The sequence below is a fragment of the Anabrus simplex genome, chromosome 1 (assembly GCF_040414725.1).
Source record: "Anabrus simplex isolate iqAnaSimp1 chromosome 1, ASM4041472v1, whole genome shotgun sequence".
Lineage (NCBI taxonomy): Eukaryota > Metazoa > Arthropoda > Insecta > Orthoptera > Tettigoniidae > Anabrus > Anabrus simplex.
Genome location: NC_090265.1, coordinates 1,576,846,325 through 1,576,864,521, shown reverse-complemented (window position 1 = coordinate 1,576,864,521; position 18,197 = coordinate 1,576,846,325). Strand labels below are relative to the sequence as shown.

At 41.7% G+C, this 18,197-nt stretch overlaps 1 protein-coding gene across 1 annotated transcript in view; it reads left to right on the top strand.

Moving 5' to 3' along the window:
- Positions 1–18,197, top strand: part of PsGEF (Protostome-specific GEF) — a 603,069-nt gene that overhangs the window by 121,723 nt on the left and 463,149 nt on the right. Inside the window, exon 2 of the mRNA XM_067138170.2 lies at positions 11,538–11,592. Within this exon, the coding sequence (XP_066994271.2) occupies positions 11,560–11,592 (33 nt within the window). The 5' untranslated portion in view covers positions 11,538–11,559. The remainder of the gene's footprint in view (positions 1–11,537; positions 11,593–18,197) is intronic.

Below are 18,197 nucleotides of genomic sequence, written 5' to 3'. Positions count from 1 at the left end.
GGCTCTGCCACGAGATTTGAAAGTGATACGAGGGCTGCAACGGTGTCCACTCAGCCTCAGGAGGTCAATTGAGTAGAGGTGGGGAGTTCGATTCCCACCTCAGCCATCCTCGAAGTCGTTTTCCATGGTTTCCCACTTCTCCTCCAGGCAAATGCCGGGATGGTTCCTAACTTAAGTAAGGCCATGGCCGCTTCCTTCCCTCGTCCTTGTCTATCTCTTCCGATCTTCTCATCTCTCAAGGCCCCTGTTCAGCATAGCAGGTGAGACCGCGTGGGCGAAATACTGGTCCTCATCCCTACCGGGCGAGTTGGCCGTGCGGTCAGGGGCACGCGGCTATGAGCTTGCATCCGGGAGATAGTGAGTTCGAATCTCACTGTCGGCAGCCCTGAAGATGGTTTTCCGTGGTTTCCCATTTTCACACCAGGCAAATGCTGGGGCTGAACCTTAATAAAGGCCACGGCCGCTTCCTTCCAACTCCTAGGCCTTTCCTGTCCCATCGTCGCCATAAGACCTATCTGTGTCGCTGCGACGTAAAGCCACTAGCAAAATAGGTCCTTTTCCCCAATTGTATCCCCCGACCCAAAGTCTTACGCTCCAGGACGCTGCCCTTGTGGTGGTAGAGGTGGGAACCCTTGCTGAATCCAAGGGAGAAAACAACCCTCGAGGGTAAACGGATTAAGAAAGTAAGATTATTATTATTATTATTATTATTATTATTATTATTATTATTATTATTATTATTATTATTATTATTATTATTTCACAAGATAGAAACCAGGATGGCGTCTTTATGTTAACTGGCTGATTGAACCAACAACTAGGAAAAGAACAACAATCCACACATGAGTTAAAAATGTCTCTATTGTGGGGACTAATCGAGAACCATTTATGTGGTTTTCCCCGTTGTATAAAACATGTATCGAAGAAGGCTTAAGTGGGTGAACCACTAATCTAACCGAACACTTGCGATTTTAGTGGAAGGACTGGAATTCAACAGCAGGCATCCAAGCGCTTTCTTAGCTTGCATTGCCTAAACCTGCAACGATAGACCCCAAGGGGGTGTAAAATAAGTCTCTGCAGATAAAGTCCGCAGCTGTATAATGTGTCTATGAAAGAAAGCCCCAAAAAGCACTTTTACGTTATATTCTTTTTCCTCTTTTTCATGGTCTTTTCCCATTTAGCTAGGGGTCGGCAATTTGTGTTGATTTAGCTCAGTTTTACGACCGGATGTCTTTCCTGTGGTGGAATCAAGCGCTTGTTTGTTATAGTCGCAGTAAGATCATCTTCAGAATTAAAAAAACATATTTTGAGAAATGAACTTCAAAGTTGCTTCCGTGCGAAGCCAGGGCAGGTCGCTAGTTAAAATACTGTATGCTATAACTTTTCTTGTTGTTTGGAATTTTTCTTGATGTTTCGCACCGTATATTTGGCTTTCATATCTCTTTGATGTTATCTGAGGTGAGTAAACAGGTGGTAATTAAGTGAAACTAAAGGTAGTGAAATGTAGGAGTGATCCATTACTTCCTTCGCCACCTTAGTGTGCAGATTTGTGATCCTGACAATTGAGGCTGTTGATCAAGCATTGTCATGCAAACATTCTCCGACCGAGGTGACATTTAGTGTGATATAATGGAACTAGATAGGTCCAGCACTTGGTTTCTACGATAATTAACGACAGAATAGAACATTAATTCAATATTTACAATTCACTGTAGTGTTTTTTTTTCCTGATGTAAATGGAAAAAAGAATGAAATGGCGTATGGCTTTTAGTGCCGGGAATGTCCGAGGACATGTTCGGCTCGCCAGGTGCAGGTCTTTTTTATTTGAGTCCCGTAGGCGACCTGCGTGTCGTGATGAGGATGACATGATGAAGACGGCAGATGCACCTAGCCTCCACGCCAGAGAAATTAACCAATGATGGTTAAAATTCCCGAGTCTGCCGGGAATCGAACCCGAGACCCCTGTGACCAAAGGCCAGTACACTAACCATTTAGCCATGGAGCCGGACCTGATGTAAATACTACTAGCCGAGACGAATTTCTTATTTAAATAGGCCTACAAGTAGTTTGCTGGTAAAACGTATTTCTTACTGAAACAGAAGACAACTTTGTACCCTGGCTGGTGAACTCTTACGATAAAATTTAGCCTTACAAGCAAATTTTTCAAGCTCTTCCCCGAGCAAACTGTATATTTGGGATATTTTTATTGTTTTGGACTAGTAGCTATATTTCGAAGCATAGACGCATCAAACGTACCGTACATTAACTCGCATATCATGAGAGTAGTCGGATATAAAATTCAAGAGTTAATTTCAAAGCACAATGACCTTGGGTGTGATTTCTTACGAGTTCTCTACACTCTCTTCAGGAAAATGATGCTACTTTTAGTCCAGGGGCATCTATGTTGGTGCGATCAGAATCATATGCTAGTTGCTTTTCGTCGCACCGACACAGATAGGTCTTATGGCGACGATGGGACAGGGAAGGGCTGGGAGTGGGAAGGAAGCGGTCGTGGCCTTAATTAAGCTACAGTCCCAGCATTTGCGTGGTGTGAAAATGGGAAACCGTGGGAAACCATCTTCAGGGCTGTCGACAGTGGGGTTCGAACCTACTATCACCCGAATACTGGATACTGGCCGCACTTAGGCGACTGCAGCTATCGAGCTCGGTGAATGCAACCTTAAACCTACATGACCTGCACCACGTAGTTCACCATGCTGACCGCGGGACATTGCAGGCCATTTGATTGAGCAGCGCTCGTCTTGGTACACCCCATTCCCTGCCTGTCATAAGAGGGGACTGAAAGGAGCCGCAGGGGATCTGAACCTGGGAGTGTGGGTTGGCGACCACGGGGCCATGGCTGAGTCCTGGCATTGCTTCCACTTACTTGTGTCAGGCTCCTCACTTTCATCTATCCTACCTGACCTCCCTTGTACAACTCTTGTTCTTTTCCTACCTCGACGCTTTTAAGTTTCAAGGGCTAGGGAGTCTTACATCTTGAAGCCCTGCATGTCCCTTGTCTTTCTTTGGCCGATATCTTCGGAGTCCTTCCATTTTTTCTATGATTAGTCAATCATTGTTAATAGAGGACGGTTACCTATTTGTACTTCCTCTTAAAACAGTAGTCACCACTACCAGCTGTTTTGGTAAAGGGCTATACGAGCAACAGGTAAAGGGAAATAAACTGAGTTGTTTGCTATGTTCCTGTAAATTATTTAAGCTTGCTACTTTGGAAATATTGTCACTCCCAATGGTATTACGTGCAAGTTGTAAAGAGTAAACTTTATGAGGGATGATGTCTAAAGTTGACTCTGGGTGGGCCGCCAGAATGAACACGCGGCGCAGCGTTCAGAATGTTTGAGCTGGTGTCACGCTGAGCCCCGGCCGGACCGCTTGCTGCAGGCCCTTACTGGTCGATATTCTCAGGAAGTACCCAGACACTTCAGGGAGACACTGCAGTACTTCTCGCTCCATGTGGCCCTATGCGTGCGCTACCCCAATAACTCACTCACCACAGTCTACAATTCTCAGTTAAAAAGTCCAGTGTTTTTTTTTTCTCAGCACATTTTGATGCAGACCATCTCTTGATGGGATGGAAAGTTTATCACACTGTTAAGAAGAGAATTAGATTATATTACCAATAGTTTGCCTTCTTTCTTGGCTACTGCATAGGAGTCAATCATTGCCTTTCAACCAGTGTAATCTCCGTAGCAGAGCGTGCGGGATCTCGTGATAATGTGAATACGGTCAAACTTCAGGATGATGGGTGGCAACGAATCAAGGCCGCACTCAGGAGTTTTTCTCGGAAGCAGTTCCGAGAGCAAAAACTATAGTAACAAATATTTTTACTTTCAAATATATTTTATGAATAAACAATGTTTGAAACAGCTCTTTTTTGTTTTTATTATAGTAAAATCGCGGTTAAACCCTTGCTAATCCTAATATTTCCTTGATATTGCTAGCCAACTGTATGGAGTGTATTGTGTGGCGATTGCTTTATAAACAACATTATAACCCCATGTTAAGAATCATCCGATAATACGTTATGTACTTTTATTGTTCTTCGCTACAACGTCTTAGTTACTGAATATTTAAAAATATAAACCGTACTTAAAAGAGACTTTTACGCAACATGTGGCTCATCACGTATTTTACTGACAGACTCGATCTTGATGTTTTAAAAAAACTCTCATAAAAACTGTCAACAGTTTATAGACATTTAGTGGGATAATCAATATGAGTGAAGTAATCGTTTTTTTCATTATATTAGAGTGAGTCAAATTGAAACCTTAAATATTTTTCTCAATCTATGTTACTGAGCGAAAGGGGTACACAATTGTACCATTTTTCTACGTCGTTCAACGTTAGTCCTCCAGCGGTTACAAAGTGCATAAATTCCTCTAGAAAAAGAATCGTCTGGTTATCTGCGCATCCTTTCTCTTCATCTGAGTGGAACGTGTTCCCTCCCAGTGACCCAAACATGAGGTAATCACTTGGAGTGAGGTCTGTTCAATACCGTGGATGTGGAAGACACTCAAGTGCACGTCTTGGATGGTCGCATATGTCGCACGGGCAGTATGAAGCCGGGCATTGTCATGTTGCTGCTATGATAAATATACATCACTACACTGAATCGCCAGTCGTCTATGAATTTCAATAGGTTTAACCTTTTTTTTGCTACTCACGAACCGAATAAGAGGCCGCTGTTCTCTTTCTTGCATATCCGAAGTGGGCAACCATTGTTACACTAGTGCTTTGATGTAGTTTGCTTGTCTGCATGGTACTGTCACCTATAGGATATTCGTTACGGTTTTGTAACGGCATTCCGAATGGACAGAACCATGGCGCGACAATTCGTATTTTCATACACTTTTAAAGTTGTTAATTTGACTTGTCCTCGTACATTCAGTGTCATCATTTAGGTAGAAATCTTTTTAACACATCCTACTCTTGGTCCCTGGAATGTTTGGCCGCGCAGAAAGGTGAACAGCCGGTGACGCGCACGCCGTATGCTATGGTGTGAGCGTGGTACTGCCCAAACGGAAAACACAGCCCGAGCGCTTACAAGCAACAAACAATACGCCTGACCACAATCCAATACGATACCTTCCGAATTGATTGCAGTTACTCTGACGTAAGCATGCCCATCTCTCTTCGCGGGAGATGCTATGACCCCTCTAGCACGGCTGTAGAACCCAGTAACTCAGAGTAATAAGTATTCCAAGGCTGGACAAACTTGTGGAAAAACATATAATAATAATAATAATAATAATAATAATAATAATAATAATAATAATAATAATAATAATAATAATAATATGCCTGGGTTACTGGTTTGCACCCTAGGCGATATTTAGATGTTTCGATTACACTACCATCTATCAGCGAGAATAGGTCTCTACTGGGTACATTGTAAGGCTGTATGCTCCAGCGTTCTTTAACATTTAAATAGTGCGAAGGATTTTGTCTGTCTTTCCAAAATCTTGGGTTTAAGGATTGGACACTTTACCTCAGATTCACAGAGGCAACTGTTCTTATTTTTTCGAATGGAAGTGGATATCTACATCTTTGTGCCCCCAACTTTTCTTTTAATACATGTTTTAATAGTGTTAGAAACCTGTTATTGGTTGCATGGAAATTATAGTAGCATGAGTGTTACCTTGCATTTTAGAGACAATTATTATCATTGTCATCATTTTTGTTGTTACTATTTTTAGTAGTGACAATTTCCATTTTATACTACTGTGTAGATACTCATACCTATTTATGTAATAAGTCAAATTTGTTTGTTATCTACGTGCTTAAATATACAATTTGACATGATAATTTTAAATAGACTGAAAAAATTACTATAGATTCTATCTAATATTAAATCTTGTAGGTGATGTTAATACGTAAGAGAAGTGTTAATGTACTATGAAATTATGCATGTCATTAGTCTACTAGAGGTGCACAAAGCTAAATTATTTCACTTGAGCACGGTGATAGATTTTGTAGTACTTTGCACTGTTCATATTCTGTCAGATACTGCTAATCGCAGGTCACCTCTTATCACACACACGCCTTGGTCCAATTGAAACGTTTTTGAGCTCTTTAATTAGTCATATGCCATAGCGACTATTTTCTCCCACGTGTATACAGTATTCTTTCACTGAATCATGAGGTATAGTCGCTGAAAGAAAGAATGAGCACATGGTATTTTCAGACTTAATATTAATTATAATCTAAATATAATTCACCTCCCATGCGATCGAAGCCATGTGGATGCCCACAAGAACATTTTACCTACAAGTTCAGTTGTTCCTGAGAAAAGTGTACCTATGAAGAACTTCTGAAATAACATGAGCTTATTCTTTTTTTGAACGATTGTATAGAAATATGTTTTGCTTTCAGGAGGTTACTGAAACACTGTTGAAGAATTTAGATATTACAGCCAGCACTACCGCCTCTTGATTTGTTGTAGATAGGTCATTCGAAAGTTTTTGTTGACCTTCTGTTTTACTATAAGGAAAAGTGATTATCTAACAATATTTTCAGCGTAATTGCAACTTTCAGACTGAATATCATTGAGCTGTTTTGTATCGTGTAAGAATGGATGACAATAATCATTCGGTTGATTTCTAACGTAACATATTAATTGTAACACATTATCAAGCAGTTTTGTGTTGCTCTGCTACAAATACTACATGTTCTCACTTTATTTGCTTGAACACCATAAAACGATGATAATTATTTTTATTGAGATTCCTTCGAAACCACAGTACATGATAAGGTTCAGGAACTGTCAGACATAAGCATATCATGCCTACAGAATATAACTAGAAATTATACTGGGCAAGTTGTCAAATTCTCATATAGGTTCCGTGCGATGTGTATAAGTAATGCACAATACATTCTGTGTTCTGTGTGCGTTTCTTCAATTTCCTGTAGCTCTGTGTTTTGAACAGTTTTATCCGTCTCTTTCCTAGGTTATATGCTATTCCTAAAATTAATTTAATTACACCGGAGCTTATGCTAGAAGGAATATTTTACCTTACCTTTCGACCGTACATTCCTTTTTGTTTATAATTTGCTTTACGTCACACTAACGCCGTGGTGTCGGAATTTTGTCCCGCAGGAATTCTTTTATGTGCCAGTAAATCTACAGACACGAGGCTGACGTATTTGAGCACCGTCAAATACTACCGGACTGAGTCAGGATCGAACCTGCCAAGTTGGGGTCAGAAGGCCAGCGCCTCAACCGTCTAAGCCACTCAGCCCGGCATGGCGGGGATGGAACAGGAAAGGGCTAGGAGTGGGAAGGAAGCGGCCGTGGCCTTTAAGGTACAACCCCAACATTTGCCTGAAGTGAAGATGGAGAAACCACGGAAAACCATCTTCAGGGTTGACGACAGTAGGGTTAGAACTCGCTACCTCCCGAATACTGGATACTTAAGCGACTGCGGCTATCGAGCACGGTGGCCGTGCATTCTGAAGAGTCTTCAGACAAGTAGAGTAATGTACGAAACCATGATTTTTAAGTGAAGGTTCTGGAACAGTTTTCTTCGAAAGCGCACAAATAACGTGATTTTATGATCCATGAACTGTGAGAAGCGTAATTTTTTTGAAAGTGTCTCACTACCTTAAGTTGGTTATACACTGACTGACAGAGCAAATGCAACACCAAGGAGGAGTGGTTCGAAAGGGATGAAAGTTGGGGAAAAAACAGAGACGGCACGGACGAATAATTGATGTTTATTTCAAACCGATATGCAGGTTACACAATGCGCACGGCATCGACTCAGTAGGATGTAGGACCACCGCGAGCGGCGATGCACGCAGAAACACGTCGAGGTACAGAGTCAATAAGAGTGCGGATGGTGTCCTGAGGGATGGTTCTCCATTCTCTGTCAACCATTTGCCACAGTTGGTCGTCCGTACGAGGCTGGGGCAGAGTTTGCAAACGGCGTCCAATGAGATCCCACACGTGTCCGATTGGTGAGAGATCCGGAGAGTACGCTGGCCACAGAAGCATCTGTACACCTCGTAGAGCCTGTTGGGAGATGCGAGCAGTGTGTGGGCGGGCATTATCCTGCTGAAACAGAGCATTGGGCAGCCCCTGAAGGTACGGGAGTGCCACCGGCCGCAGCACATGCTGCACGTAGCGGTGAGCATTTAACGTGCCTTGAATACGCACTAGAGGTGACGTGGAATCATACGCAACAGCGCCCCAAACCATGATGCCGCGTTGTCTAGCGGTAGGGCGCTCCACAGTTACTGCCGGATTTGACTTTTCTCCACGCCGACGCCACACTCGTCTGCGGTGACTATCACTGACAGAACAGAAGCGTGACTCATCGGAGAACACGACGTTCCGCCATTCCCTCATCCAAGTCGCTCTAGCCCGGCACCATGCCAGGCGTGCACGTCTATGCTGTGGAGTCAATGGTAGTCTTCAGAGCGGACGCCGGGAGTGCAGGCCTCCTTCAACCAATCGACGGGAAATTGTTCTGGTCGATATTGGAACAGCCAGGGTGTCTTGCACATGCTGAAGAATGGCGGTTGACGTGGCGTGCGGGGCTGCCACTGCTTGGCGGCGGATGCGCCGATCCTCGCGTGCTGACGTCACTCGGGCTGCGCCTGGACCCCTCGCACGTGCCACATGTCCCTGCGCCAACCATCTTCGCCACAGGCGCTGCACCGTGGACACATCCCTATGGGTATCGGCTGCGATTTGACGAAGCGACCAACCTGCCCTTCTCAGCCCGATCACCATACCCCTCGTAAAGTCGTCTGTCTGCTGGAAATGCCTCCGTTGACGGCGGCCTGGCATTCTTAGCTATACACGTGTCCTGTGGCACACGACAACACGTTCTACAATGACTGTCGGCTGAGAAATCACGGTACGAAGTGGGCCATTCGCCAACGCCGTGTCCCATTTATCGTTCGCTACGTGCGCAGCACAGCGGCGCATTTCACATCATGAGCATACCTCAGTGACGTCAGTCTACCCTGCAATTGGCATAAAGTTCTGACCACTCCTTCTTGGTGTTGCATTTGCTCTGTCAGTCAGTGTAGATGATAGATCGTTGACGTTTAAGTTGGTAATCAATATAATCTCCGAGGTTTACCATAAACTCGCAACTTATAAAGAGGAGTGGGGGGCGGTGTGTGAAGTTTGCTTGAAATGACCACTGCCCTTCAGGAAAAGTGTTCCTTTACTCTCTCTCGGTGACGAAAACTTAAAATAATACCATTCGAATAATTCCTCTCATATTATATGAGATGTCCACCACACTAATGTAAAGGATATCACCACACCGCCCGTACTTTTAGAACACGCAATGTTCCAGACAGAGAATTTCTTTCAATGACGAATCTATTAACGTTTTTCTAAAGATGTAGAATGCTTTTTTGCTAAGGGCTTTACGTCGCACCGACACAGATAGTTCTTATGGCGACGATGGGATAGGAAAGGCCTAGGAGTTGGAAGAAAGCGGCCGTGGCCTTAATTAAGTGCAGGCCCAGCATTTCCCTGGTGTGAAAATGGGAAACCACGGAAAACCATCTTCAGGGCTGCCGACAGTGGGATTCGAACCCACTTTCTCCCGTATGCAAGCTCATGGCCAACTCACCCGGTGTAGAATGTTTTTTCAGAGGGCCTACTTGATAAAAAGCGACACATTGACAATGTTATCAACAGCGGTACAGCATATACGTACACTCTGCCATGGTCATACTTACCATAAACCAATGCTAAGTTCAACTTTGGAGTGTACGGTACCTTTGCTGGCGAGACCCAGTGTTTACAGTACATATTGTCTTCTGGCATGGACAATATCAAATGTGTTGCTTTCATTGACCTCTCTGTCTTATCATTGAATTTCAGGATTTGAAAATGCCTGAGGTATGACTGATGCTAGTAATGCTATTCCTTGCTAGTGGTTTAACGTAGCATTAACACATCGAAGATTTTCGGCGATACAAGGACGGGAAAGTGATAGGATTAAGGCACAGCCTCAGGATCTGCCTAGTGGGAAAATGGGAAACAGCGGATGACCATATTCAGGGCTCCTGACGGTTGAATTCAAGCCCACCATCTTCCAAATGCAAGCTTACAGCTACGCAACCCTAACCACGCAGCCAACTCACTCGGTTAATACCATTCCTTATTGCAGCCAGTCTCTGTTATGAATGGTGCGAAAATGCTATCATAAGGTCGGTTAGTGCGTCCATTTCAGTGGGCTTGACGAACTGATGTATAATATCAACTTCTGGATCGGCGAGGAAAGGAACGGCAAACTATCCCACTCCTCATTTCTGTAGAAGGCCCCTTCAGTGACGCCTATGACAGATGATGGTGTAGCTGTTGAGAATCAAAGCAGCCTTCGGGCTCGATACCCAACATGCATATACTGCATCTTTCGTATATCTATCTGAGCATTTCAAACATTGTTAGAGCAAATAATAATAGTCTATTGGAATAAAATAGTAATAGTACTAAATATAAGCAACTTGCAAATAGTTATGCAATATTAATAAAACACCGGCGTCCGAGCTTAATCCCTTTGTGGCTTGATTTCTGGGATAAGTGGAAGTTACTTAAAACATGTCCGCCTCCCCTGTCTAACTGTTAGCGCTACTCCCTGTCGTCCTCATAGAATCGGGGTCGATTCCCGATGCTGCAAGACATTATAAATAACATTTTTGTTTTACATGTTAGTATCGCTCCGTTGTTATAAAGAGATGTATTCTACACAAAGTGTTTTCATGAAAACTGTTTACATTTTCGATATATACTTTTGACAGTCTCACGCAGGTCTAAGTTCCAATTGTACTTTAAAAAAAAGAAATATTTCAGTAACGTTATGAATCGAGAAGAAATCTATTACATGAAGTAAAGGTATAGCAAAGGGCAACACAGGTACCCATGCCCAAGGCCAGACTCGAACCAGCAACCTAGCGCGAACTCTGTTGAAAGGTGGAATGCTTTGTCACCTGAGCAACGCTGGCCCGCTTTGTAAATTAAAAAAAAATAAGCTTAGAAGGTTATTGAATCAAATACATCTCTCTGCCAATTTTGTATAGTTACCTTCATCGTAGACTGGAAAGGTACATGCCATTATGAGAATACACTTAATGAAGATTAAATATATACATTTCGTGCAATAGCATCAGTATGTAAATATGTATGCCTATTGTTCATATGTGAAAGTATAAAAACAGATCTTATTTATTTATTTATTTATTTATTTATTTATTTACTTATTTATTTATTTCTTTACTTCACATGGCGTGGCTCAGGTGATGCAGAAATTAAATAGGACATTAATAATATATTATGTTCTAATTTGCAAAAAATGTGATGTCTTAACGAATTTCACTCATATAATAATAATAATAATAATAATAATAATAATAATAATAATAGCACCCAGTTTATCTTCATGCTAGCAGTGCATCTCATATGTAGTGAACATGTAGCACAATAATAATTTTATTACAGGGTGACTATTATCTTGTGTGATATCTAATCGAAAACCTATTTTCTCTTGCAGAAGGAGCGAGTTCCTAGGATGTATGTCATTTGCTGTAAAACATGCAGTTAAGAAGGTATGTATGGTTTATGCACTTATGGTCTCAGAAATACTCTTGAAGTAAAAGTGTGTTAAATGCATAAATGTTTCATTATATCAGTAGTATGTTTCAGAACTCCTGAATATTAAACTGTCTTACCAAGAAACCTTGAATCAGGTTGTGTTATATGGTGTCCTCCAAAGAAACAAATATTTCAGTTAAAAACAACGATTGTAGAAATTCCATATTATGAAAACAGAGAGGGAGAGTGAGTTTTTAAGACATTAATTTAACGTAAGGGTTAAATACCGAGTCAAGTTCAAACCATAAATTTAATACAGTAACTTGATAAACGCTGGCTCAAGTTTTCTTTCAGAATTGAATCAAATAACTTGACAATAATGTCAAAATTTCCAGAACATGATTACTTTCTCTTTTCCATTTTCTTGATGAAGATTTAATAAAAAATCTACTTCTCCAAAATTTGACTGGTAAAGTGATAGCCCACATCATCTCCTAAGAGATGATAATCTCCTAGTTTTGAACCTAAAATGAACAGTACGTATATAATCTTCTACAGGATATTAATCTCCTAGAGTTTACCCTTAAAGTAACATTATCCACTGTCACGTACATCAATCACCTCCCTACACCCTAGAGGCCTAGAGATTGAAAGTCTCGTAGTTTTGATTCTTAAAGTAGCACACTATCATCATGACGTAAATCATCTCTTGGGGGATAACATACTCCTAGTTTTGACTCTAACTTTCCATCACCTTCTAGGGAACGATAAGCTTTTAATTTTGAACTTTAAAACAACACCAATCGCTATTTGTTATCATGTCGTAGGCGGCGATAATGTCCTAGTATCCGTCTCCATGGCTAAATGGTTATCGTGCTGGTCTTTGGTCATAGGGGTCCCGTGTTCGATTCCTGGCAGGGTAGGGAATTTTAACCACAATTGGTTAATTCCTCTGGCACGGGGACTGGGTGTATTTGTCATCATCACCATTTCATCGCCATCCCGGCGTGCAGGTCGTTTATGGGTGTGAAATCAAAAAGACCTGCACCTGGTGATCCGAACATGTCCTCGGACACTCCCGGCACTAAAATCCATACCCCATTTCACTAGTTTTGAACCCTAAAGTAACATTATCTACCCCTATATCATTTCTTAGGGCACAATAATATTTTAAGTTTGATGTTAAAACAACATTCTTCAGCTCTTCGTTATGTGGTATATGTTTCACCGAGCAAGTTAGCCGTGCGGCATTCGGGAGATGGTGGGTTAGAATTCCAGCCCGTCGGCAGCCCTGAATATGGTTTTCTGTGGTTTCCCATTTTCACACCAGCAAATTCTGGGGATGTGCCTTAATTAAAGCCACGACCACTACCTTTCCAATCCCGGCCTTTTCACTTCCTTGACTCATCGAAACCTTCGATTTGTTAGTACGACGTTAAACCATTGGCAAATACACATGTTTCAGTCGGTAAATGAGTGTACGTATGGTGTTATATGGTCGGTGGAATAGTAACACTCGTCAGTGAACGGAAGAGAGTGAATCGTCGACGAATTGCTCAAATTTGCATCGTGAATTTAATCGAGTAATTTGACAATAACGTCAAAACTTCAGGAACATTTAAGGAATTAAAAAGTCAGTCCATTTCTCCTAAATTTGATCTTTAAGGAGACACTGATAACCAACATTACATCCTTTAAGATGACTACGATTGATGATTGAAGTGCACATTCCTGTTCTACTGAAGATAAGGATGAAAGGTTATAGTTAGATTTGTATAGCAACATAAAGGATGCAAGATGCACAAAACAAGCTGAAAAGTTTACTTCATTAAAGTATTCAGTGCTCGTATATATAATTCAGAAGTTTCCCTTTTGTGTGTTGGTTGTATGGGCTCTCGAGGCCGTAAAATATCTCCCCCTTGTCTCTAGGTAGTGTGCGGAAGCCCGTGCAACTCAGGTACACTCCCGACAAAAGTAGAGTGAGCTCTCACTGTTCCTCCAGATAAGAAAGAGGTCATTTATATTGTACTTGTTCCTTTGTTGCACTTATGAACACTAAGATAGCTGCAGCGGTGTTTACTTTTCTTTTGAAATTCATGCTCTATCACAAAAGAGGAACTATCTTGTTATTTACATATCTGTACAGGATTGACGGAATCGACACAGCTGGTCGTGGTAATTTGGTGATGATGGTAATGATGATACATCTCGGCAATTACGCTCCTCAGACGTGAAATTGAAAGACCACCTACGCCTCGCAAAGAAAGTAAAAAGAGAACAAGTGTTGACTAAGGGAGGACGGATTGAGAAGATGAAAGTTAGGAACCTGGCACAAGTAAGTTGAAGTAATCCAGGTCTCCGCTACGGGCCTTGTAGTCACCACTCCAATAGCCAGCACCAAAATAATCTTAATACGGGTCAAAGTCAAAGTCACCTCCGTACAGGCCATGAAGGCCCTTGGAGGAGTGGAAGGTAAAGGCTTCCACCATTGCTAACCTCGGCACGTGATGGAGTAGAGTGGTTGGCTCTACGCCCGGCCGCCTTTGCCCCCCAGGAATTAACCTGGTACTCATTTCTTATGTAGGCTGAGTGAACCTCAGGGCCATATGCAACCTCCGGAAGTGGAAATCTCGTTTCTTAAATTTTACGACTTCCTGGCGGGGATTCGAACCCACGTCCTTCCGGGCGAACCGAGCACACCTTTACCGCCTCCGCCAGGCAGCCCCTATCTTAATACGGGTAGTTATACGTAATTTCAGTACTTTTTACATCGGTCAAATGGGGCATCAGAAGATTTCAAAGTTAAAACCACCTGCACTGAATGATGTTTCATAGTCACTCCATTTCTTCCTCCATTAAATTTCCGATCTTCTACCTGCATGTAATGCTATTCTCATTTTTGATTGTGGGAATTTGGGATCAATGGGCCAAATCTCAATTTTACCTGAGCAAAAACATGTTGACATTAGACCTTATCTTTTGATTTATTTACATCCTAGTGAGCCTCCGTGGCTCAAACGGCAGCGCGTCGGCCTCTCACCGCTGGATACCGTGGTTCAATTCCCGGTGACTCCATGTGAGATTTGTGCTGGACAAAGCGGAGGCGGGACAGGTTTTCTCCGGGTACTCCGGTTTTCCCTGTCATCTTTCATTCCAGCAACACTGTCCACTATCATTTCATAGCATTTATCACTCATTAATATAAATCACCTTGGGAGTGGCGACCCCATTGTAATAACAGCCTATATATGTTTCATTCATTACATCCTTGACCCGGTCAATGACTGGAATGCAGGTTGTAGGTTTTCATTTTCACATCCTAGTGAGTTTGGTCAATCAGTTCTGACCATTCTGTGTTTTTCCTTCCTTATTGGTGGGGTTTTAGAAGACGCCTTCATGTCACCCTCCTTGTTGTCGTATGACATATTATTTCTCGTATAAATATTATTTGTTATAATGTTACATAGTTCAATTCTATATTAAGTGCACCTCTCTGACGCAGAAACGCATCATAATATTCCGAGAACGTTCAGTACACTCCTGGGTATCATGTATGGTGGGTTTGAGAAATATTTAATTTCGAGAGATTTCAAAAATGGTTCTGTTTCACTCACTTTCCATTCAACTTTGGACTAAATTTCTAATTTAATAATAATAATAATAATAATAATAATAATAATAATAATATCAGTTCAAACGCCCATTTATTTGCTACATTCGCCGAAATGCTAGAGTTGAGCCTGAAAAGGGATTCTTTAATAAGGCAGTGATTTTTTGACACGGGACTCTCACATTTAATGACTCTGAAACGTGACCTTACGCATCCTTAAAATGCTCGATATAATTCTTTGTGGTCTTCTTAGGTTGGAAGTAATTCTTTCCTTATCGTAGTAAATGAGACTTCTTGATTCCAGCCTGTGAGGTTTATGCTTACCTTGCTGGAATGTTCAACTTATGGCAACGGTAAATGCAGAGTTCCTTCCGACTGGTACGTTAACCAATTCTAGGGACAGTCTGATATGAAGCACACTTCCAATATATGTATGTTTATATTTAAGGTGATGCCAACGCGCCTTGCCAGCCTAACTTGATAATTTAAGGTTTCAACCTTTTCAAACCCAAGGCCAAACAAAGTGAAACAAATATTATTTCACTTTCTTTATCAACACGTATTGGTTTAAATAGTTAAGGATTAGAAGAGATCACTTCATAGGACCGTTGCAATATACCTGAATGGTCAGCAGTTGTCTTCTGTTCTGAGAGCTCCATATTGTATTACCGACTGGATCAGAGATTTTTCCTGCGTCTGCTTAATTCCTCTAGCAAGGGGAGTTAATGTTTTGTTCATCTTAACATACGCAACACACCACATTGCCATCCATCACAGAGAAACACAATGTACGTTGAATTAAAATATTTTGAGTGTATTTTTGAAATTATTAGATAGTGAATACAACAACCGAAATATAAGGCGTGGAAAATAAACCTAGTATTTAAAGGTCATGTCCGCCTCTGTGGTGTAGTGGTTAGCGTGATTAGCTGCCACCCCCGGAGGCCCGGGTTCGATTCCCGGCTCTGCCACGAAATTTGAAAAGTGGTACGAGGGCTGGAACGGGGTCCACTCAGCCTCGGGAGGTCAATTGAGTAGAGGTGGGTTCGATTCCCACCTCAGCCATCCTGGAAGTGGTTTTCCGTGGTTTCCCACTTCTCCTCCAGGCGAATGCCGGGATGGTACCTAACTTAAGGCCACGGCCGCTTCCTTCCCTCTTCCTTGCCTATCCCTTCCAATCTTCCCATCCCTCCACAAGGCCCCTGTTCAGCTTAGCAGGTGAGGCCGCCTGGGCGAGGTACGGGTCATACTCCCCAGTTGTATCCCCCGACCGAGAGTCTGAAGCTCCAGGACACTGCCCTTGAGGCGGTAGAGGTGGGATCCCTCGCTAAGTCCGAGGGAAAAACCGAACCTGGAGGGTAAACAGATGATGATGATGATGATGATGATGATGATGATGATGATGATGATGATTTAAAGGTCATAACAATCATACTGCGTTCAGATATACACTTCCCGAAATCATATTGTATTTCCCCCCATATTGATACTGAATAATTTCCTACGATTCAGTCCAGCTATGATATGGATTTAATGAACATGCACATGCGCTCCTAGAAACATAGACAGCCACTGATCAAATAACAGTAATTTAGCACCATGATGCGTGATATATAGATTCCAATTTTCAAATTATAAGTATCACGATCAAATTTATCGCTCCATGGCTGAATGGTCATCAGTGGTCTTCAGTTCAGAGGGACCTAGATTCTATTCCAGACTCGGTCGGGGATTTTTTTTTAATTCCTCAGGAACGGGGACTGGGTTTCGTTCGCATTAATAAACGCAACTCAACACACTACCAACCACCACAGAAACACACGATATTGAATAAATAGGGTTGGTGTCAGGAGGAGTATCACTACAAATTACTTTAGAGTTGGATGTTAAGACTTAAGAACTGAAAATGTTACCAAATGTGCGACTGCCTGAAGAACAAATATTCTGTTATCCTCTCTCTTTAGGGTGTGAAAGCTAGCTGATATCGTCAGTGAATTCTCACCAAGATGGTTATGGCACGAATTCTGATCATCGAATGCAGAAGTTTTGGGATGAAATGTCGTATCCTTTTACTTTGAATTCCGTGTAAAACTTGAGGTCTCTTGAATATGATTACAAGGTCCTTCTTTCTTCTCTACATATGAAATAAGTATAATTGATTTTCGTAAACTAAAAAAAAAAAAACATTCTTAACAATATTACACCTCACGACTTGCACAGTGTATTTGCTTAAATGCGTTTCAAAGTTTATTTTGGTAATCATAGGTCATAGAAAATGTTTTCTCTTTTCAAATTATATCACTATCAAGTTCTTTAGAGGTGCAGAGAATGACTGAAAATTACTTCTCGGAATCCGATAGCAAAAGTCGTGCATAGTTAACTCTGGAATGGTGCAAGGAAGGTGGCTTTTAAACAAATAAGTCAGACTCAAGTCCAACGTTAATCGTATTTTAAACCATTGTGACTCGCACTAATTGATTAATGCCATGTTATTAGTTGGGATTCCCATAAACTGGGCTGAAAGAATTCTGAAGATTTTTTGAAGATTGCTGAAGATTTTCTTGCAGTAACTCAAAACCAGTTTCTACGAGAATTTTGTATATCACGTCTTTCTAGAATGAATTAGTCAACACATGATGGACGGACAGACAGACGCATTACTAGAGCTTCAGACTGAGATCCTGCTTCCCCACTCCGGCTTCTGAATAGGACATACATTTATTGCATTCAAGGCAGGAAGTTACAAAGAACATATCTCTCCAGATTCTCAACCTCACTTTCTTACTGCTACATATCACACCTTACAATAACATAGGCGTCAAGTTCGAATCCCCTCACAGCGTTGGTCATATAAAAGTAAACATCAGTGGAAAAGTCTACAAGTAGATGGCAGCGAATTCAAGATCGAACAAATAATATTCACTCCTAAGTACATGGGATAATGCATGAGTTGTCTGTTGAGTCTAAAAATCAATAACAGATATTAATCAGATTTATATTTTTATCTCC